General features: G+C 43.4%; 2 protein-coding genes across 10 annotated transcripts in view; both read right to left on the reverse strand.

Annotated features, from left to right (window-relative positions):
• The window catches only part of FHIP1B (FHF complex subunit HOOK interacting protein 1B), a 163120-nt gene that overhangs the window by 97617 nt on the left and 41490 nt on the right, over positions 1-24013 (reverse strand). For 2 of the 8 annotated variants that reach the window (XM_057316913.1, XM_057316914.1), the window contains exon 3: positions 981-1106. The exons of 5 other annotated variants lie outside the window; for them this stretch is intronic. The gene's annotated coding sequence lies outside the window, so the exon portion shown is untranslated. Of the gene's footprint in view, positions 1-980; positions 11644-24013 lie in introns of those variants that run through there. One more of the 8 variants, XM_044379488.3, reaches the window with a different exon arrangement.
• On the reverse strand, positions 15855-23723 carry CAVIN3 (caveolae associated protein 3). Of its 2 annotated transcripts, XM_057316929.1 has the most exons (3): positions 19108-23723; positions 18775-18942; positions 15855-18560 (listed from the first exon to the last, which is right to left on the reverse strand). In XM_057316929.1, the coding sequence occupies exons 1-3, from the start codon at positions 19489-19491 to the stop codon at positions 18159-18161; spliced, it is 954 nt and encodes a 317-aa protein (XP_057172912.1). In that variant the 5' UTR covers positions 19492-23723; the 3' UTR covers positions 15855-18158. The 2 variants fall into 2 exon arrangements, with proteins under 2 accessions (XP_057172912.1, XP_026341982.2); XM_026486197.4 differs by lacking the exon at positions 18775-18942 and having other exon boundaries at positions 19108-19631.

Genomic DNA, 24013 nt, shown 5'->3' on the forward strand with positions numbered 1-24013 from the left:
AAATGTTCTTATTTGTCCTCTGCTCACCCCCACTCTTCCTACAGTCTCTGCTAAGTTTGAGAACACATCTGTAGCAAGTTTGAAATGTGTGCTGGGTAAGTTCCTACATGCAGTTCAACTGCCATCCCCACCATAAGAACAATGATTTGTTTGACCCTCTCCAATCCACCAGAGCTGAATGTAATATTCAGGACATATAGACCTGTGGGTTTTGCTTTATCTCTAATGCTCTTGGCCATCTCCTGGGAAGTTAAACAGAAACAAAATTCATAGAAATATTCTGCAGCCCCAATATGATCCATAAGCCTTAAGCAAGCTTCCCCTAAGCATTCAGTACTTTCCCATCTCAGAAGCCCACTCTGCTCCCTCCTCTGGGTCTCGGTGGAGCTGGACGATCCAGCAAACCAACTATGGCGGTAAAGTGGCTGCTTTGACAAAACAAGTATGGTTGTGAGAGTCACAACTCTAAAGTGGGCATAAGGCTCTGTCTTAAAATCCTCCTTATTGCAGGGGCACTCGGGTGGCTTAGTGGGTTAAGCATCCGACTCTTGATTTCAGCTCAAGTCATGATCTTGGGGGAGGGAGGGTCTGTGAAATTGAGCCCCACCTTGGGCTCCACACTCAGCAGGGGTCTGCTTGAGATTTTCTACCCCCCCCCAAATAAATAAATCTTCACACAGAAAAATTATCATTACATTCAGACATAGTGCTGACAAGCCTGGTCACACACACTGGCCTTAATGCTCTTTTCTACATCATTAAGCCCCCTTTAACTTCCTGCTATGATGTGTATCTGCACTAGGTTTACACTGTGTCTCTTTCTTCTTACTGTGTAATCACAACCTAAATCACAGTAATAAAACATTTTTAAAAAATTCTTAAATACCTCTGAAAATGCATACATCTATACATCCTCTTGTCCTTTTGTTTCTTTTCCTAAAACCCCCTTCTTGCAAGTAATCTTACATACTTTTACTTACTTTTATTTCGCTTTGCTGGTGGTTCTGATATTGTTTGTTCATTGGTGCCTTTTTGCTGACACATCCAAGAACCGTGCAGCATCATAACAAAGACTCAAGTAGGTGTCTTGATAAGGGGCACTCGCACTTCGGAAAAGAAAAAGAACAAAATTTCCCCAAATTCCTATGAAAATACTTCCACACACACCTGAGTTTTGTTGTTGTCGTTGTTGTTAATGTAATATCATTGGTGGGGCAAAAGTTTACCCTAAATTAACTTTGCATCTTTTTCCATCATGCACCATAGGCAGAGGAATAGACAATAGAGTCTTCACGACTGAAACAGCTGGTTCTATATCACTGGATGCCAGACTGAGTAAGGGACTCATTATGACTGATAATAAAAACCATTCAGTTAATGCTTCAACACAGTCTCTTATACTGAATGCTGTGCAGAAAGAGCCATAAGAAAAACATAAATAAACCAAACTCTTTCTCAAACACACAATTTATCTGAATTACGACTTATCTCTTTATAATGTTTTTGTGAATTCTAGGCAACGTCTTCTGACTCAAGAATAAGTAAAACTTCAAGCTCCCCCATCTCACCGTCACATACCAGGGGAATATTTTTCATCCAACTTTTTAAAAAAGATTTTATTTATTTATTTCCGGGGGGGGGAGGGGCAGAGGAAGAAGGAAACAGAGAACCTCAAGCAGACTCCCTGCTGAGCAGGGAGCCTGATGACGCAGGGCTTAGTCTCAAGACCCTGAGATCACGACCTGAGCGGAAACCAAGAGTCGGATGCTTAATCGACTGAAGCAACTAGGTGTCCCTCACCCAACTTTTAATTGTACTTATCCGTGTGAGGAACAGTCTGGGTAAGGCTCACACCAGGGACTGATCAACACTGAGGACTACTGACACTTCGGAAAGGCTAATTCCTTGTTGTATGGGGTTGTCCTGTGCAATGTAAGATGGTTAGCAGCATCCCTGACCTCTCTATCTACAAGATGAGCCAGTTGTGACACTCCAAAGTGTCTCCGGACTTTGCCAAATGTCCTCTGGGGGAAAAATCATGTCTAGTTGAGAAGCCCGGTCTAGAGAAAGGACTATGATTATTGACCTTGCTTGGATGTAATCCTTAGTCCTAGGCCATTCAGCTGTGACCAGGGGAACAGGGATCAGTAAATTAGAACATAATTCTAGATGGATCTATGTGGCTGCCCCTTTAAGGGGTGCTGGAAAATGCAGCCACTCATTGTCTACCTCATTGCAGAGATTCCCTCTAGGGTTTGGCTTTTATAGCTTTGCTCCTTGCAGATGGTGTTAAGCTCTTTAGTTTATCGTTATACTCATGTTTTACTTTTGCCTATAGGTATTGAAATTTCCTGTCTTGTCTGGAAGCTTTTCTTCTGTTTTCAGATATTTCTATTATAGTTTTAGTATTCTGCCATCTTCAAATAAGCTTTAAGTTGACTTTTGTTTAATCTAGATCAGAGCTCCATTTTTCGTATTCAACTCCCTCTTGTTAGTATAACCTGAAAAGTACTAGGCAAACATATGGGTCTTACTGTGTCTGTCCTCCAAAAAGAAAAAAGGGGGTGGGTGAGGTAAGGTCAAAACTAAATATCCTATATTTACTTGCTTATATACCTTGGAAGTTTGGGACTATATGCAAAGACTTAGAGGAACAACCACTCCCCTCACTATTTAGTGTTTAGTATATTTAATGGCCTGAGAAATATGCTTGCAAGTGAAAGAGCCATGAGTCTATTTGAGGTACTGTGTTAAGCCCCCCAACCCACTGACCTGGAGAAAAAAATCAAGATCCTAGCCCTTCCCTTGAGAGAAAGGTTACACTGAGTTTTTCTGTAACACAGGACCTTCCTTCTGAAATAAGAATACTTGAGGGGCTCCTGGATGGTGTCTGAATTTGGCTCAGGTCATGATCTCAGGGTTCTGGAATCAAGCCTGGCAGTGGGTTTCCCCCTCAGGGGGGAATCTGCTTGTCCCTTTCCCCCCGACCCTCCCCCCACTTGTGCGTTCTCTCTCTTGCTCTCTTTCGCTCTCCCCCTCAAATAAATAAAATCTTTATAAGAAAAGAAAAAAGAATACTTGACAGAGTGAGCTTCCAGGGGCATGGTGAGAGCACCCCCAACCATGGCTGGAGCAAGGGCAGAAATGTTCAACTCTATGGCAGAATACTGGTGCACTGGCAATGGCAGAGTGGAAGAGAGCACGAGGAACAGAGACTGCTAGCAACAGAGCAAAGAGCTTCTAGGAAAGTAAGCAGAGCATCCCTCATGGTGGTGACAGTATAACATCAGTCAGTCCAGAACTATATGCAGTTAAGAACTTGGTTCTGTCAAAGTGGAGGAGCTGCACCTACTTAGGCCGGATAGTAAACACTTCATGGGCATCAGTCCCCAACAGAAATGGAGGTGATAACACCTACCAGCAAACAGGCTCTTACGGAAAAGGGATGATAACCTCAGTATTTTGGATGGACTGCACAGTAATGTATTTCCACCACTGACTGAAGATATGGGAGGAAACAGGTGCTCAGGAAGTAGTTTTTTTGGTTCAGAGAGGAATCATCAGCCCCATTTCTTTTATCTAATGCATGCTTTTAGAAGGAGCTTCTTGGAATAGGGAAGCTAAGTTAATAATTATATACCAAGGGCCCACTACTATATGAAACAAGCATTGTTATGACTTTTAAATACATGAAGCATTGTGAAGGACTGAAAGATAAATTCAATATATCCTTGCCCTCAAAAAGTTTACAGGATAATGGGGAATGGAACAATTATACAAACAGAATATAACAAGTATCACACAAGAATGCAACTTTGGCTAAGAGGAAGAGATCACAAGTTTTTGAGATAAACAAGAATAGTGTTTTGATCAACTGATTATATCACATAGATTTGAGTAGGGGCATTTAAGAGATGATTTCAAGAGCCTATCTGAGATATAATGAGATTCTAAATGAGGATAATGGCAATGTAACAGAAATAAGGGACTAGATTTGTAAAAGTTGCGTACCTAGCTCCTTCAAGATTTGTTGACTAATCGTATATAGGAGATGACTGCAGAGGAGACAAAATGTTTGAGCACTGGGAATTGGGACAGTGGAGGTCAGGTTAACAGAAGTGTTAAATGACAAACTGAAGCATTTTAAAGTTCTTTTAAAGATTTATTTATTTGAGAAGGACAGAGAGAGAAAGAGTTGGGGGTTGGGGGCAGAGGGAGAGGAAGAGGATCTCAAGCAGAATCCGCACTGAGCATGGAGCCCTAGGCAGGGCTGTACATGGTGCTCCATATGGGGCTCCACTTGGGGCTGGAGGCTGAGCTTGATCTCAGACCCTGAGATCTCAACCTGAGCTGAAACTGAGTCCCGAGCCTCAACCAACTAGCCACGTAGGCGCCCCCAGCATATTAAAGTTTTTAAGCTTACTTAAGCATTTATCCATTCCAACCAGATAGCGCCAAATCGGAAGTGGCCAGGAGCACTCCAAGAGAGGAGCCAGGGTAAAGACCTATATAAAGAGAGTCTAGAAGCAAGATAAGGAAATTATTGATTGGCTATTGCTTAAAGCCTAGCTGCCTGTTTGTGACTGGGTGTCCTTAGGTTTCAATTTTATAACTTTGAGGCATTTACAGACTTAAGAGTTTGATTTGCTTAGGTGGGCTGTGCCAGTATTAAATCTACCTCAGTCTAACGGCCTCCTTCTTTATTTATTTTTTTTAAAGATTTTATGTATTTGAGAGAGAGAGAGAGTGCACAAGCAGGAGGAGCAGCAGAGGGAGAAAGAGAGGGAGAAGCAGGCTCCCCGCCAAGAAGGGAGCCTGATGTGGGGCTCCATCCCAGGACCCCGAGATCATGACCTGAGCCGAAGGCAGACTCTTAACCGCTGAACTGACTGAGCCACCCAGGCACCCCTAATGGCCTCCTTCTTCAGTTAACACAACAGAAGTAAGGGAGGAAAAAGGAAATGGCATGGATGATGACAGGCTTACTTTTTGAGATGCTGCTGTAAATGCAGGGTATACAAGAGGTTGTTGATCATACGGGGTGTGGCCGTCTTTTCTTGGTTTTCCCCAGCGAAGACGCCAGTCTTCCCATTGCTGTCTGTTCAGTTACATCCCCAGTTTGTAGATACTCTGTGCACCATAAGTATTTATGCCATGAAAGCCATGCTTAGGATCCATGCCATCACCACCCACCTCCACCCTGTCGCCTCTTTATTTAGCTTTCACTCCCTGTGAGTAACTCAGATGCCTGCAGTTTTATTTTCTTCCCCGTGCTGACAAGATGGCGATGAGCCTGCTCAGCTGGACCACAGGAGCGCTTCACTGCTGAAGCCCCATCAAGAGAGGAACGGCTGCCTGCAGGGATTCTGGCTCTAACCAAAGATTATTTATCCTCTGCATGTTTGTGGCTTCTCAGCACAATCTGAAAGTCCCTGAGTTGGATGCTGGAAAAAGAAACGTACAAGATCAAGACACTACTCTCTATAAATCAAATGAGGCCGTCTTACTAAATAGAGTCTCTTCAGCTCTTTGTACTCTCCATGTCTCAGCAGAGGATTGCCTCTATCTTCGTACCTCTGCTTCACACTCATAAATTCCATTCTCATTTCTGACAGCTTTTACTTCCTTGAGCCTATATTTTATTGTTGTTTAACATTTTTAAAATATTTACTTTTTCCTACTGACAAGACTAAGATGTACTCATTCAAAAATAACTTGATTTGGAAACTAAGGAAAAAGTATAAAGAAGAAATATGTGACCTGTCCTCTCATCACTGTTAACATTTTGGTCTAGTCTTCCTTCTCCTAGGCACATTTTAATTTTAAGATGTAGCTGGGCTCACATTGCATAAATGATTTGGTTTTCTCACACTTTAAATCATTGTGTTTTGAAATTTCTCTCACACTATTAAAATTCTTTTAAGCCATCATCTTGACAGCTGCATGAAATTTCATTATTGTGAATGTTGTATTTTTCTTATTATATTCTATGCTGATTGCTTAACTCTTCACAATGGAATTTCCCTGGGCTATGCATATTCCTACAGTTACAAGAGAAAAAGGAAAGAATAAAAGCCAAAATTTATATAAAGAAAAAAGTTACAGAATTCTTAATTCAAGATTTCTGTTCATACTTCTGCTGTGAAAGATATATACAGCTTGCTTAAGAAATATACAATTTTTGACATTGTATGAAGTATTTATATATATTCAAAAGTTAGAAAAATAAAGCTATTTTACTTATAGCCTAAGGATTTCTTTTTTTTTTTTTTTTTTTTTTTGAGAGGGGGTGGGCAGAGGGAGAGAGAGAAAATCTTAAGCAGGCTCCATACCCAGCATGGAGCCCAATACAGGGCTCAATGTGGGGCTGGACCTCACAACCCTGACATCATGACCTGACTCAAAATCAAGAGTTGGACAGTTAACCAACTAAGCTACCCAGGCACCCCTAGCCCTAAGGACTTCCAAATTAGGTAGAGTTTTTCATTTTTTATTACCAAAATTCATACATATTCACAAGTGCAAATAATTGGAGAAGAACAGAAAATTAAAAATATAAGCATATATTTCCCCATCCCACTGGCAAAAAGTAAATTGTTTTGTTAAGATTTATTTCTCTGAGAGAGATAGAGCGAGTGCCTGTGCAAGCTGGGGGAGGGGCCGAGGGAGAGGGAGAGGGACAAGCAGACTCTGCACTGAGGGCAGAGCCCAATACCGAGCTCAAGCCCACAATCCCAAGATCAAGATCTCAACTGAAATCAAGAATCAGATGTTTAACCAACTGAGCCACCCAGGCACCCCAAAAAGTAAATCATTTTCTATGACAAATATAATACACATATATTTTTAATGGAATCACACAATTCATATTATTCTACATTTGCTAACTTAACATTAATGATATCTTTTCACATTTTATACTTTTTTTCTTATCTTATTACATAGGGTAGAACTCCTAGAATAATATTTAATCATAACAATCATTGTGGACATCTTTGCGTAGATATGCAGAGAGTCCTTTCCATTAGTATGCACTACAAGCAGCTCATCTGTTCACTGAACTAACAGGAAGCTTCTTTGGTGGTGGGAAGCAGTTTCCACCCCTCTACAAATATATCTCATACCTGCCACAGTTTTCAGCATGGCCTCTGTTGAGTCTACATCACCATTTAGGGATCAGAAATTTCCTACTACCAAAGTTTGTTCTTGAATGAAATTGCCAGGTCTTTTATGGGCTTCCCATAATGGATACTATTTAGGTTTTTTTCCCTTTTGCCAATGCCTCTATCTCTTATCCTCTTGTATCCCTGGGAACACCAACTACTTGAATCCATATAATGTTCTGCAAGTTTTAAAAGCAAATGCTACTAAGTCAAGGAAGTAATAATCCCTACTTTTTGTAAAACGCCCCTACATGTCAACTTTAAAATAGAGAAGAACTGAAATAATGAAAAATTTTAACTTAGCAAAAGAAATTCGACAGAAGTCAAGGTTTTAAATATGAGGGGGGATAATGGTGTAGATATGTATAGTCTCCAAATTCATTGACCCTCTCTAAAGAATGGCAAAGAAAAGACTGTAAAACATTGAAACTGTACTTACGTAAAGTACTTATGCCTACGTTGATTGAAAATGGATGCTTTTAACTCTGAATTATTCTATTTGGAATGTGTATATGTAACCTTTCTGTCCATGGAGGAAAGTAACAGGAGTGGGGAGCAAGAGAAGGTATTCTGACCTTGAAATTATGTGACAACATTTCCAAAATACATTTGCTTGAATAGATGCCTTCTAAACAAATGTTTAAAAATAGTTAATTGGGAACATTAAATTTCCATTCATAAATACAAGGCACTCCTTCTGAAACTTACTTTTTGAAGAGTGTGTTTTGACCAGAATGAATGTGTGATTTAAATGTGGGAGAAGTTGAGAAATTATAAGTCTTATCAGTTCTGGTTAAATGTGTGATTTGCCTGTGAAAACAATTTTTAAAACTGTTAGTTTTATGTATTCCAGAATGATCTATGGTTCTTAAGTATACTGAAATAAGGTGGAGTCCATTCAAGGAAAGTAAAATGCCATCATGAGTTAAATCGTTCCTAAAGTCGTAACTTCTTTTTCCAGAATGATATTTTCATGAATTTTTTCTTTCAGGGACACGTATGATCTTGATAGACTGACTCAAGCAACATTATCAGGGAGAAAAATACAGGTACTTAAAATGAAATATACCCAGACAATTATCAAGATGTTTTTCCCATATAGAGATTCTAGAGTAAGAAACAAGCGTTGGGAGGGGGGGGAGTGTCTTTTGAGCCAGTTAACAATTCTACCTTAAGAGCTGCTTCAGAATCAAGAAGGCAAGGCAATCTATCACAACTCCTGTTTTAGTAAAATTCCTTTATGAAGTTTCTCAGATTAACTTGCACAATTCCAATTTTGGTAACTTTGATACTAAATGTTTTGTCTTAACCCAAAAATACAGTGGCAAAAGTATATAACAGAACTGAAAGATGTATTATCACTCAATTTGGGTATTTATTTGATGTTGCTAATTAAAACAGAAAAATGTTGAATGGTGAAATAAGTTATCTATGAACCTTGATTCTTAAAGATGGCCACATGCTTTATCTGTCATAATCATGAAAATTATAGATAATGCATTTGGGGGATATGGAAAGGGCATATTTTAATCTATACAAATAATCAGTTATTATTTATGGCAAAACTGAAGTGCCCAAAATTTTTTATGACTTGAATTTTCTCTATTTGCTTTTTTACAAAAAAAAAAACTATAACATCTCGCTTGATACTTGAAGAAATAAAAGTAACTGGTATCATGAGATAAAAACTGAAATGTCGTTGGGGGCGCCTGGGTGGCACAGCGGTTAAGCGTCTGCCTTCGGCTCAGGGCGTGATCCCGGCGTTATGGGATCGAGCCCCACATCAGGCTCCTCCCTCCGCTATGAGCCTGCTTCTTCCTCTCCCACTCCCCCTGCTTGTGTTCCCTCTCTCGCTGGCTGTCTCTATCTCTGTCAAATAAATAAATAAAATCTTTAAAAAAAAAAAAAAAAAGAATTCCAGCTAGCCTGGACAATTGCCCTGGCTCATTCACCATAGAGTGAACATCCTCCAAATACAGTCCACCAGAAATCACCTCTTTCAATGATAAGCAATAGTTTAAAAAATTGTACAAAACTTAAAGTTACTCTTAGGGAGGAAAAAGGGCGGAAGGGATACAGCAAAATAAATGGCAGACGAAAAAGATTTTTTAAATGTTGTTATGGAGAGGATGAAAATTGTGATCTAATAGTTATTCATGAATTTTGAAGACTTGGCAGTTCAAACTGCAGCACAGAGATGCAAAACATGGGCAGACCAATGTGCTGTGGTATATCGGGTCCTCCACTAGTTTACAGGCTATCAACTATAAATATGTAAAGATCCAGAGGTTCTTGAATTGGGAATTATCTAAACCAATGATCAAATTCAAGACATAATCCGTGACATTGGTCTTGATTTTCTCTATTTGTAAAAGTGACATGATAATGATCCCTACTTTATAGGGCTGACATGAAAATCCAATGCAAAAGCTTAGGGCAGAGCTTGACATAGAGAAGGTCTTAATAAATGTAACCTATTTGTGACCAGTTCTTGGGGAGTGTAATCTCAGGAAACCAAGAGTGAGGGGAAAGGAAGAATTGAGACCCCCCCCCCAAAAAAAGGAAGGAAGTGAGGTAAAGAAGGAAGGGAAACAAACACAAGATGGTGTGACAGGTGAGTGGGCTATAGCTTCTCAAAAAATGTTGATTGATGGGCCATATGGAACCACTGCAACCTGGGAATAATTCCTTTGGTCAGCTGCTTGGTTGGACCTGAGCGCTAGAGGTGTTGCAGGTTGCTCCCATAGTGCCTGGTACAATAGAGCTCAAGCCAAAGCCTGGCCCTTGCCCCCAGACGGCCAGGACAACAGTCAGTCTTAGGAGATGAGACAAATGTAGCAACAATCAGGGCTTTGCCTCTTGAGCCAGGAAGCATGGGTATGGCTACATGGATCAAGAAAGGAAACAACAAGTGTTGGCCAGGATATGGAGAAAAAGGAACCCTAGCGCACTCTTGGTGGGAATGCAAACTGGTGCAGCCACCGTGGAAAACAGTATGGGAGTTCCTCAAAAAGTTAAAAATAGAACTACCCTATGATCTAGTAATCACACTACTTGATATTTACCCAAAAAACACAAAAACACTAATTCAAAGAAATACATGCACGCCTAAATTTATAGCAACATTATTTACAATAGCAAAACTATGGAAGCAGTCCAAGTGTCCGTCAATTGATGAATGGATAGAGAAGATGTATATACATACAACGGAATATTAGTCAGCCAATAAAAAAGAATGAAATCTTGCCATTTGCAATGACATGGAGAAAACTACAGAATATAATGCTAAGTGAAATAAGTCAGAGAAAGAGAAATATCACATGATTTCACTCATATGTGGAATTTAAGAAACAAAATAAACAAAGGAAAATAAAAAGAAACAAATCAAAAAAACAAACTCTTAACTATAGAGAACAAACTGATGGTTACCAGAGGGGGAGTCGGTGGGGGGATGGGTGAAATAGGTGAAGGGGATTAAGAGTATACTTATTATGATGAGCGCTGAGTAATGTATAGAATTGTTGAATCACTACATTGTACACCTGAAACTAATATAACACTGTTAATTACACTGGAATTAAAAATTAATGTATAAATCAATCAATCAATCAATCTCTCTTTAAAAAAAAAAAAGGAAATGGGGTGCCTGGCTGGCTCAGTCAGTAGAGCGTGCACCCCTTGATCTTGGGGTTCTGATTTGGAGCCCCACACTGGGTGTAGAGAACACTTAAAAATAAAATATTTTAGAGAGAGGGAACCAAATGATAAGAGACTCCTAATGATAGAGAACAAAATGAGGGTTGATGAAGGGAGGTAGGCGGGAAATGGGCAAGATGGGTGATGGGTATTAAGGAGGGCACTTGTGATGGGCATTGGGTGCTATGTGTAAGTGATGAATCACTGTATTCTACTCCTGAAGCCAATACTGCACTGTATGTTAGCTAACTAGAATTTAAATAAAAATTTAAGATTAAAAAAAAAAAATAGGGGCCTGGGTGGCTCATTTAGTTAAGCCTCCAACCCTTGGTTTTGGCTCAGGTTTTATCTCAGGGTCATGAGATTGAGCCCCAAGTCAGGCTCCATGCTCAGCATGGAATCTGCTTGAGAGTTTCTCCCCCGCTCATATGCATTCTCTCTAATAAATAAATACTTTTAAAAAATAATAAAATAAAATCTTTTTAAAAATAAGTAAATAAATAAGGACATAAAGTGGGCCTCGAGCATTTTTAATAAAAAATATTTGAGGTTAATTCTAAACAATAGCCAAAGAACATAGAAATAATGTGTCAGATCAAAGAGAAAATTAGAGTCAAACTAAGGGATTGAGTATGTGAGAATGAGTGTGAGAGGGGGAAAAAATCATGAAAACTCCAAGAAAAAAGAAGACAAAGGACAGACAAAGGTAGCAAGACTGCACTGTGGCTTCCAGGGTCTCTAGGCACTTTGGCCCTCATGGACTCCTTCATTAAAAAAAAAAAAAAAAAAATATATATATATATATATATATATATATATATATTTTTTTTTTACAATAGTGTTGGTATAAAAGCCAATATAATATTAAAACTTTTTTTAACCTAAAAATTCATTTTTTTCTTCTGATTAATAAAAGTAAAACCCTCTTATAGCCCAGAAAGGATTGTGGGCCCCAGCCACTGTCTCTACTATGCCTTAATTGGCCCTGAGAGGAAACAACATCGCTCCAAAGAACAATAAACAGGGCTCATCCAAGAGCCAACTCCTTCAGGCAGGTTCCTGTTTATCCTTGTGTTCCCAGCACCTCACTGAAATAAATCTGCATATTCTCCAAATATCCAGTGAATGCCTACTCTGTGCCAGGCGCTGTACTAGACACTGGGGACACAAGGAGAAGTGAGATGTTGCCCTTGTCTTCTCTGTTGGTTCCAGTGTCCATGGGGCTGTGTCTATTAGGAATCTTTCATTTGCAGGGGAAAACCAAACACACTAAAAAAGCTAAAACCAGGGTTAAACAAAAAGTATGTTTATTAGCTCACATAAATGAAAATGTCTGTGGCAAGAGCTGGGTTCCTGCCCGACCGAATTTAGGGATCAAGTGATCAAAACAAGACAACCATGAACATTAAGTTCTCACAGGCCTGGCACCATCCCAAGCATTTTACAACATATCCACTCATTTAACTCACAACAAACCTACAAAGTAGGTGGTAGCGATTTTTTTATTCTGTTTTGTTTTGTTGGTATATAGCTGTGTAATGGAATATCATTCAGCAGTAAAAAGGAAGGAAGTTCCGATACACTCTACAATGTGGATGAATCTTGAGAACAGTGTGCTAAGTGAAAGACGCCCATCACAAAAGGGCACATATTGTATCATTCACTTTATACGAAATGTCCAGAATAGACAAATCTGTAGAAACACAAAGTAGATTAGTGCTGGCCAGAGACTTGAGGGAGGCAGGAATGGGGTGCAGCGCTACTTTTGGAAGTGATGAAAATGTTCTAAAATTAAGAGTCTTGATGCTTGCACAATTTTGTGAATAGACAAAAATCACTGAATTGTATACTTGAAAAAGGTGAACTTTATGGTACATGCATTATATCTCAATAAAGCTGTTATTAAGAAAGAAAAATGTCATTCCAACACTCTGTCAGGCTGGTGGCTTCGGGATGGTGAATGATAGGACCAGTGGATCCTGTGTTCATGTGCCCACAAAAGCACCTCTTTTGCTATAAAGTGGGTTCCTTGATCCCATAAAAAGTAGGTAGTGTTATTAACTCCATTTTGCCCACAAGCAAAGTGTGATACTCTATGTCTCTCCATTTCTCAGCTCTGCCTTCCAGTGGGCAGGGTTTCTTCTCAAGTCTTCATATTGGCTCAAATTTACCAGTTATTTATGAAAGAAAAATTCACAAGAATTCTTTAAGATTTTGAGATAGAGAGGGAGAGAGAGCACACAAGCAGGGGGAGGGGCAGAAAAAGAGGGAGAAGCAGACTCCCCCCTGAGCAAGGAGCCCAACTCGGGGCTTGATCCCAGGACCCGGAATCTGAGCAGAGCCAAAGGCTGATGCTGAACTGACTGGGCGACCCAGACGCCCCCACAAGAATTCTTAAAAAAGAATCTACAGGATTTAGTAACTCATTGGATGTAGGGATTGGGGTGGGGTGGGGGCAAAGGGTCAGGTCTTTTGATTCTAAGGTAAATCCAGAAAAGAATCTTGACTTTTGAGAAAAGAGGCACACAGTTTGGTGTATGTTGGATTTAGTGTTTTGATAAAATATGCAGATGAGTATACTTTTTTTTACTCTATCTCAGGTCCTTGTAAAAAGTCACTTGAGAAACTTACATAAAAAGAAATAATACGGGGCTCCTGGGGGCTCCAACTCTTGATTTCGGCTCAGGCCATGATCTTGGTGTGGTGAGACTGAACCCGGCTTTGGGCTCTGCACTCGGCTGGGAGTCTGCTTGATATTCTCTCTCCCTCACCCCACCCCTCCCCCCCAATAAATAAATAAATTTTAAAAAATAAATAGAAATCAGGTTAGAGAGAAGATCACTTCTCCTCAGGAAATTTCCCCTGTAATTACTACCACCCTGCTGGGTTAGAAGCCCCACAGCTCCCATAGCACCTTATAATTCTCTCATCATAGCATTTATTTAAAACTTTACTACAACTGCCAGTTTAATATGAGTTCTATGAGGGTTCTATTTCAGTTCTATTACATCCCCATCCATGTAATATACCACCCACCTCCATCACATAGCACAACAAAGATAAAATGAATGAGTAAAAACTCTTATTTAATCCTTCCAAGACAGCTGGAAAAAGGAAATTATTGTTCACCAGCAATGAAGCTCAGATGTCTCTAACTATGACATGAAAGCCATGCTTCTTTCCATGTACCTTGATACATCCCTATTCAAAATGGATATGAGTGAACTAAAACAATCCACAAAAGAATGGCCAAGATTTGATAACAGATCACGAGGAATGGCTGTGTAAACCAGCAATGTTTGGCCTGAGGAAGATCGTGTGGAAGACGTTTTAGACGAGTCACTCTTGTGTGGCCTGCTGGAGTTGGACTCCAAGGACATACATCATAGCAATAAAGAAATTTTGTTTTATAGACGTTGCTGAAGGGAAGCCAACCACTACATAGGAGAAACCATAAAGACAGATTTTGATCTCAGTATAAAGAAGTTTCCTATCAGTCAAAGTTGCCCAAACACAGAGTTGCCTGAGAAGTAGTGAGTTCCTTGTCACCTGGCTTTTTCAAGCACAGGCCAATGGATCGGCAGCAAGATGGCAGTGGATGTTGTATTGGAAATGCAGGTGGACTGGATGGCTTTTGGGTTCCCTTCAATGCTGAGGTTATGTGATTCGATTCTCAATAAAGGAAAGACAAAAGGATCTGCAGTACTTAACAAGGGAAGAAATTTCCTACCAGGAATATATATATTTTTACCCACGTAGGAGGAATACCCCAGCAGAAAATGATCACACCAGATTGGATAATCCTGTTGATTACTGCCGTCCCATTTCCACAATTCTGTTTTCTTACACTTTAAGATTTTACTTTGGCTTCCCATGCTACATGATGGCAAACCAGATTACGCTAGTTCACTTAGCATGTGGATTTCTCCAGGAAATTAATGAATCCAGCACTTCTGAGGTCAGTTATTATGATCAGTCTCTTTCAGCCTAATCACGTGGGAACGCCTAATAAATTTGTGCTTCTGGTCTGAATAACTGAGAACCAAACTCTGAATTTTGGTAATCCATCAGTGTGCCTCCCCCCTGCTTAAAGCAGCCACCAAAGGGCCACATACGCTGGAAGACAAGTGGGCACCATCAGTCTCCACTCCCTTTAGTTTATAATATTCATAATCACAGAAATAGTGGTAATGATGGAGCATGTAATGTAACAAAGAGAGCTATTAAGAAATTAAGCTAATTTTGTTTTAACTTGATTATTATAATTTCTCCTGTAGAAGCATCCAGAAGGAATAAAAAATAATACCTACCCCCAAGTGAGCCAAGACTTTAGGTTCCTAGAGGTCAGAATCCAGGCTCTGAGCCTTCATGTGCTTCCCAATGAGCTATCAAGACATTTTACGTAAGAAATGTGCAGTTGGGCTCTTAATTTTGTCTATGAGTAGAAAGGAGGAAATTGGAATTGGGTATATTTCCAAGGATTTGGGAAAAGAACAAGAATTCGTTTTTCCTTAGGGATAGAGAACTAAACCTGCTCAGACCAGCCCCGCTGTGATGGCAGAACCTTGAAAGGAGTAACTGCCAGGTAGACTGATACGGTCTACATACTAAGGCTTGGAAGTCTGCAGGGATGAGCCCTGAATTTCTCCAGAGAAAATGAAGCTATGACAGAGCCAGCCTCCGCGGAAGGACCCCTAATTTAGGGGCACAGGGCTGGACAAGGAGACCTCTGGGTTGTTGAGACATCAACCAGGACACTGGTACCCCAACAGTGGCATCGTGTGGCCATAAGAAGCAATAGCAGCAGAGACATCCAAGTTCTGAGACAAGGCGATGGTGTGAACCTCCTGGTATACCTATACAATCTAAGGAAGGAGGGGAGCCCTCAAGTGATTGATAACAGAATTTCCGCCAAATATGGCCAGTAGGGACTGAGACACTTCTAACTGAATCCATAAGAAAAAAAATTTTTTAATCACTATTGAATTCTCCCACTTTTACTTTTTTAAACATTTTTATTCATTTATTTGAGAGAGAGCGCTCACAAGGGGGGGAGGGAAGGGGCGGAGGGAGAGGGAGAAGCAGACTCCCTGTTGAACGTGGAGCCCTACCCTGAGTGGCTCCCGGGACCCCAAGATCGTGACCCGTCGCTCCCATTTTAAATCCCCAACTTCCTCATCTAAAGTATTCCCCTGCCCCGTCACCATCTGTATCCTTATTCCTTTTTTCCCTTCAGAGCGCATAACCAGAAAGCCCTTCCCGTCCATATGTTTGCATGTTTTTATCTGTCTCATAAGTATACTTGTTTATTGCCAGTCTCCCCCTACATAATCCACAAAGGAGGGATCTTGTCTTATGTGCCACTGTAACCCCAGCTCTTATAACAATGCCTGGCAGAAACTCCAAATTCAGTAAATATTTGTTGAGTAACTGGATGAATGAATTATACACCTGAAGCAAACTCTGCTCCAGGCACTGTGCTGAACACTTATGTAACTTAATCCTCACAGCAGCCCAATGGGGGTTATCATTATCTCATTTAACAGATAAAGGAACTGAGAAGCCAAACTATAACCACTGAACTCTCCTGCCACTCACCATTCCTGTTTTCCATCTATTTACCTTTTCCAAGAACACTGCCTTCAACATCCCCCACTTCTCCTCCTTCAGGTTAGGTTGTGTCCTGTCTTTCCTCTCAAAATAACATACGTATAACAATCACTATACCTACATCATTCAGGTTCGTACTCCCTAAACTCTGAAGTCCTTGAGGGCCTCGGGATTGTCATCTTGGGGTTCACAAGACCTAGGATAGGGCCTGGAGTACATTAGGTACTCAAAAGTGTTCTTATATGACAATAACTGAATGAATGGGCTGATGACCAGGCTCCCATCCCTAGCTAATCCCCTCGCACTTCTCACTTCTGTGATGCTCTTGCTTCGTGAGAGCCTACTGTGGGCCAGGTATGGTATGTGGCGTGGAAAGTACAGAAATTAATAAAACGAGCCCTAGAGCAGAGGAGCCGCAGTCTAGTGGAATGGGGTGGGGAGAGTAACTGCAAACAATCACAGTGAGCAAGTTAGTACTGAGGTGTACAGGTGGTGCTTTGGGAGCCAGGAAGAGAAGCACCGGGGCCTGAAACAGGGGTCCCGTGCTGGGGTGTGCAGGAGAGTAGAGATGAGCATGACAGCACATAGCTCAGTGTAATTCTATAGTAGAATAAGGGGAAGTGGCAAGTGATGAGGCTACGAAAATGGGCAGAAGCCAGATCGTGAAAGGTTATATTAAAGATGTTGACGGAATATTCAAGAACTCAGACTTTATTCTGAAGGTGATGGGGAGTTACTGAAGGATCTGAATCAGGAGGATGATGGGATCAGACTGGCAGTTCAAATAACAGGTGAAAGATAAGGCCATGGGTCTTTAAAAAGTGGTCAGACTGAAGAGGTCAAAGCAATAGGATAACTTTCCAAGTGGGAAGGGAGTGAGAGAGGGAGGAAGGAACCAGGGAGGACTCCCAGGTTTCTGTGTGGATGATGGTGCCATTGCCTGGGAGGAGCAATTTCGAATGATACATAGAAAGTGCTCAATAAATATCTGTAAAATTGAAACTGGACATAATTAAAAGGTAAATTGCTTGCTTTGGACAGACTGAGTTGAGGTACATTTCAACTGCAGCTCAGGACAGTTGTCTTAGGGTGTGTGTGGCTGGTGGGAAAGGCCTGGGAGTAAATGTTCACAGAGGAGTACCCAGGATGAGAAGACGGCTCAGAACAGAGGAAAATCTAACTTTAAAAGGTGGAAGAAGAAGAAGAAACTAAAAGGAACACCACCTGTTGACATTTCCTGAGCAGGGACAGCAAGAGACTATACTGCATGCCTCTCCATGAGCAAGTGTGCTCAAGAAGCCAGTGGACAACAGGGTATTTCTACGTGCCACTAATCAGAGCCCGAGATTCACTGGGAACCTGAGAAAGGACACAATGATCTGTTTGAAACTGAAGTCACGTTCCAGGTTCTAACATCTGTCTCAGGCCTTGCCAGCCTTTTCCTCCCACCCCTTCACATGGAGTCTGGATTAGGTGACATTACTTTTATTGACGGTGAGGGCAAGCAGGTGTGAGTGGCTGCTCCTCCCTCAGAGGAGAGAGGCTAGCCTGAAGGAACCAGGAAGGGGAGGCCAGAGCTGGGCTGTGGATGCAGGATTCACTCCTTATTTGGGCGTGAAGGCTGCATTCTGAGAGGGAGATTTATTTTGGGACTACGCATAGGCACAGGAGAGGCAGACAGCACAGCCATTAGGCTGCACTCTCTATTTGAAGCACCGCGGCTTCGGCAGCCTCAGGTCTCCCGGGATCTTCCTCGGTGTCCTGTGGAGGTTCCGACTCCAGCTTGGGCTCCAGCTTGGGCTGGGCTTCCGGCTGGCCGTCAGTGCTCCGGCCAGGCCCGAGGCGAGGTGGCTTGACCGGCGTGGGCGTTGGTGCTACAGGGCCTTTCCGGCCGGACAAGGCTCTTCGCAGGCTCTGTACCTTCTGCAACCCGGTGCGCCGCAGCCGCCGGGCCCTGGACTCCACGGGCTCGTCGTCCGAGCTCTCCTCAACTTCAGCCTCGGGCTGCTCCGGGCCGGGCTCAGACTGGTCTGCCGGGCCTAAGGGCTCGGGCGCCTTCTGGAAGGCGCTGGCTGGGATTTCAGCCTCCTCCTGCATGTGATGAACACAGCTCTGACCCTGGCAGCCCCCTACCCCGCAGCAGCCTGAGCCTCACTCCTTAATTACACCGGGGAACCCGCCCCACCCTTGGCCTCCGCAGCCCGAGGGGCAAAGAAAAAGGAGACGTGGGAAAGTTAGGGGGCAAGGGTGGAGAAGAAGGGAGAGCTACTGGACGAACTGCAAAAGTCTGGAAAGTAGGTGGGACCTGCTTAGGAAGGATGATGGTCGCAGGGGCAAGAATCGGAGGCAAGGATCTGTCGCGGGATGCACTTCCGCCACCGTTCGGGGATGGGCTGGGACTTGGAGCAAATTCGGTAGACGTGGCCTGAGCTCGAGCTGGGCGAACTCTGGTTGGCCAGGCTGGGTTCAGGAGCTGAGGGATGGGGCAGCGTGGTGGGAAGTGGGTGCGGCTCTGGAAGTCCGTTCCACCGGGTGGGGTCAGGAATGCGGGTGTGGCAGCCGGGCGGGGTGACGGGGTGGGGGGAGGTGGAGGCCCCAGATGGTGGTCGGGAGGCGGGGGACGCCTGAGGTCACTGACCTTGAAGAGCAGGACGTGGAGCTTCCCGCGCGCCACCAGCAGCCCGTGGTTGGCCTCCAGCCGCTGCACCTGGGCGGCGCGGCGCACCGCGCGCTCTTGCGCGGCATCCGCGTGCGAGCCCACGCGCTCCGCCTTGGCTAGCAGCTGTGCCAGCGTGTTGCTCGTCGTGTCGTGGCTGCGGCTCAGCGCGCCCAGGCCGCTCTGGATGCGGCGCACCGAGCCCGCTAGGCCGCCCTGCCTCCGAGCCAGGCCCCCCTGACGCTCCCGCAGTGCCTCCAGCATGGTGGCCAGCTTCTCCAGCAGCGTCACCACCGTCACGGCGTGCACCGGGCCCCCCGCCGGCGCTGCGGACACAGGCCCCGGCTCCAGCGCGCTCTCCCCCATGATCCCCGACCGCCCTGCCTGCTCTCCCTGCGGCCGCTGGCTGCACTCTGGGCTGGGGCCTCCTTTCCCCGGCTCCTCCCCGGCTCCAGCCGTGACTCAGGCAGGCGGAGCGGGCCCTCCCGGGAGGCGGGAAGGGGAGCGGGGGGCGGGATGGCGGCGGCGGGGTCCTTCGGAAGCGCTCCCCCTTCTGCTGCTCCGCCCCGGGGACCTCTGCGGGGAAGCTGTTCGGCCTCGTATCCGCCCCCCTTTCCCAAACTCTCTCCCTGTAAGTTTGAGTTCTCCTCCTCCGCCCCAGTTCCCTGGTGTGCCTCTTTCTGGAAGGTACTCCCACCACAGCAAAGGGTGAGCCATGGAAAATTTTGTTGTGCACATCGAGTGCACTATGCTACATAGTGCGGCACAAGGATAACCTGAGGGGCTTCCACAGCCACTGCCTTCGGCCTCCCACTCCCCTGAGGGCTGTATTTGTGCCCGCGGGTTGGGTGCGGTAGGCAGGGAGGCTCTGGGATGCTACCTACAGACCCAAAACTGTTCAGGGCAGAGGTGTCGCTTCCAGACCACACAGGCTGCTTAGTGCGCACAGGCGGGCGGGGCATCCTCTCGTATTTTCCTAATAGTCACCGTCCGGATTTAGCCACAGGCCTCCTTTATTGCCTCTCTAGTTCTTCCTGTTGGGTAGCATGGGCCTGTTTTATTTCTTCTAGATCTCGTACCTCCGTTTGTACTTCAGTGGTAAAGACCCAGCCACACCTGGCTCTTATGCCCTAAGCCTGGAGGGCAGGCAAGACACCTCTTCCTTTGAAACCCTTAAAAGGGTTATTGTAGGTGCTGGTACGTCTTTGTTTCCATGGAGGTTGGCTGTGGCTTCTGCCTGATGTTTTGGTTTTTTGTTTTTATATTAATTTTCTCTAGAAATAGCTGAGAATATCTGCAGCGGGTGAAGAAGACTTGAAATGGCTGCTGTAGAAAGGGAGAGAGTGTGCCTGAGGGTCCAGTTACTGTGGGTCGTGAATTTGTAATGTCATCAGTTTGGAAATCCCTTGTCCTGTCTTGAGCAGTAAGTACTTGGTAAACTGATTGTAGGCTCAGAAGTCCAAGCAATCCATTGATCTTGATCCCTCTCCTCACCCAGTCTGTGAGGGCCGCTTGATCACAACTGGGAAGAAACTGTATCGATCACTGGGCACAGTTACACGGAAAGGACCCGCAGTCTGACACATAAGTACCCCAGGGGATGGCAGCTATTGCCAGATTTCTGCGGATGCTAAGTTGATGACTGACTCCTACAACTGTGAGGTTATGGAGCCTGAGCCCTCTGTTTAACAGAGGAAAGACTCCGTTGGCAGCCTGATGGGAATCACTGTCTCTTCCACTGGATCTTCCATTTGCTCAAACAGACCCATCAGGACGTGCCAGATAAAATGCTTTCAAACCAAGGGAACAGAAAACTTAATTCAGTTCTTAGAAACAAGAAATCCAATCTAAACATAACTGGAGAAGACCACTGTAGAGTGATGGTTAATTGTGGGTCGGTCACAGCTTCAAATCTAGTTCTTTACAGTTCTCTCAACTGTGCAGCTTCATTCCCAGGTGTCAGCTTCATTCCCAAACTAGGCACAAGGTGGCTACAGCAGTTCCAGGCCTCATACCAACACACAAGGTCAAGAGAAAAGAAGGGACCATCTTAAAATTTAGGACATCTATTTCGCAGAAGCCTCCCAGAATCCACTTGCCTTCCACTGGGTTACGTGGCCATTCCAGAACCAAATTCTATGGGTAGGAAAGTGCCCAGCATTGGTGGGCTTTAGCCTGGGTTCCTTTACCCATCACTGACAAAAGAGCTGAAAATTACATTTTGACAAATTAGGCCCACTTCTTGAGCTTCCCTAGAAATATGGATGGTATGGGAGGAAGAGTGGGTATCTCAGCACCACTAGGATTAGTCAATCAAAATATCTTCTAGAGGAAGCCTATGAAAGAATCCCCAGCCTCGAGGAGTAATGCTAAGGGGAGTCCAATGCATTGGTAAGCAAGACTACATGGGTAGGTATTTTTCAAAGACATGCTAAGTCCCTTTCTGAATATGTAGAGCAAGAAGGAGTTTAAAACTTAGCAATAAAGCTACTGATTCTATGGGTCTCTCTAAAACCTTAGGTATAAAAGTCATAGGAACTGACTAATTTTGGAAAAGGGAAGCCCATAAAGGTGGGTAAAAATAACTTGGGGCAACCCGGAAGAATGCCCTGAGTCAACAAAGCCCAGATTGACAGAAATTATGGTAGTGTAACCTTGATCGTGGAGTATCCAAGAAGAAACCATACTGCAGTTTCCAATTAGGATAAGGAAGAAAGAAAACAAGGATGAAGAATGAAACCCACTGAAGCAATGTACCTGATCTTAAAGATTTCTGGGGTATGGCAGAGACTCACTCCCTCAAACTGCTTGGTGTGGGCATGAAAATTGGAAACCCACTGGTGTAGGTTTATTGTGTTTCCCGAAAAAGGTATGTTCAAGTCCTAACCTTTGATGCCTGTGAATAAGTTCTTATTTGGAAACAGGTTCTTTGCAGATATAATCAGGTTAAGATGAGATCATACTACAGAAGCATGGGCCCTTAATCCAATAAGACTGATATCCTTATAAGAAGAAGACTTGAGGCACACAGAGAGAATACCATGTAATGATGGAGGCAGAGATTGGAGTTATGCTGCCAGAAGCCAAGGAATGCCTGAAGTGACCAGAAGCTGAAAGAGACATGGAAATGTTCCATCCTAGAAGTTTTGGAGGGAGCATGGCCCAGCAACACCTTGATTTCAGACTTCCAGCCTCCAAACTCTGAAAGTGTAAATTTCTGTTGTTTTAAGCCACAGTTTGTGGTAATTTACTTGATAACCCTGGGAAACTAATATCCATTAATTAATCACCATCATGATCACAGTACCCCTTTTCATAGGTTGCCATCTTCAATGGCCCCCCAGTTAATTCTGTGGAAGTATAAAATTCTCTGTAGGAAAAGTTAATAGAGGCTGAAGACTCCTTATAGATTGTAGACAATTAAATCAACAGTTGCCCAAATATAATGGATCTTGCAAAAATTAGTGTAATGCTATAGTGGTGGAACCAACACACCCTTTAAAAAACTGAAACAAAGGTATTGCCCACTCTATTTGTCAAGGGTTCCTTTTCTATACTGGCCCATCCCCTTCCTAGAATTTGGCATACGAGGAAAGGCTGGCTTTATTAAAAAAAAAAAAAAATCCACTACACCTTTCAACAGGGTTAAATCTGCCTAGAATATACTACCTAACAGAGATCTGCTCACGGATGGCCCTCTGCCAGTATCAAGAACAGATGGATGTTCCCTTTACTTTCCATGAGAGGAGAGTAAAGGAAACCTCTGAGAGAGACAGACCAGGTTACAGTGCCTTAGGTGGTGTCATTCTGCACCCTTGTTTTCTTTCTTCTTTCTCAGTGGTCAGGTGCCCCATTATATGTGGTTGCAAAGATCTCCTGAAACAAAGGTAGCAGAGGCACTGAGATGAGTATGCGCCATCAGTTCCAGGACCAGCTACAACGAATCCGGCAACAGGGGTTAAGAAGTAGTGGCACTTAAGCCTGTGATAGCATATGTAATACTCCCACCACAACAAAGAACAGGAGCTAATGGGGTTGTTTGGGTTTTAGAGTCGGCATATGCTTCACCTCGAAATTCTTCTACATTCCATCTCTTGGATTATCCAAGAAGGCCACATACTTTGAATAGGGTTCAGAGGAGCTTTGCTGACTGGCCTTGGCCACGTTACAAGTCACAGTCTGGTCAGCTCTACCCCTGGTGCCTTATAAGTCAGAAAGAAAGATAAGACTTGAGGTGTCTGTGAATTCTGCCTCTCTCACAGACGATTTGGGGCGGGGAGGAAAGGAGACAGATTCTAGCAGGAAAAAATATACCGGAAATATTTTGAGTTTTAGAGTAAGGCAATGCTTCCAGCCTCTGAGAATTACACTGATTTGGAAAAACAATCAATTGTGATTCTACCACAAAAGCTAGTGGAAAGATTCACCAGAGGTTGCAGGGTTGTTTTGTAAATTGGAATGCTCTGTCTCACATTGCAATACAGACTAACAGTGTTTGGTTATTAAATGGGGGGAAATCTAAGAAAGGATGAGAGATGGCTATGTGAGTTAATTGTACAAGAAGCATCCCTGACCCTGAACCTCACCTTCAGCTGTCCAGACAAACTGGGGCATCCTCCGGGGACTTAACCCTTGAATCAAAAGTAACAATGTGCAACACAGGCAGAACCACGCATTTAACAGGGAATGAGCCTCAGTGGACAGGCGCTACCTTCCACCCTTTGTCACAGACATCCTGTCTACGGAAGGGGTAAGGCCATTCCACACAATGACGGAGCTTTGTGTCACTGGCAATTAAGAGAACTATAACTTTGGGGCAACAGGAAGTAAGAATCTGAATTGAATCCAGAAATGAAAATCACCAAATGGATGGAAGATCACAGAATGG

This window comes from Ursus arctos, unplaced genomic scaffold (assembly GCF_023065955.2).
Source record: "Ursus arctos isolate Adak ecotype North America unplaced genomic scaffold, UrsArc2.0 scaffold_22, whole genome shotgun sequence".
Lineage (NCBI taxonomy): Eukaryota > Metazoa > Chordata > Mammalia > Carnivora > Ursidae > Ursus > Ursus arctos.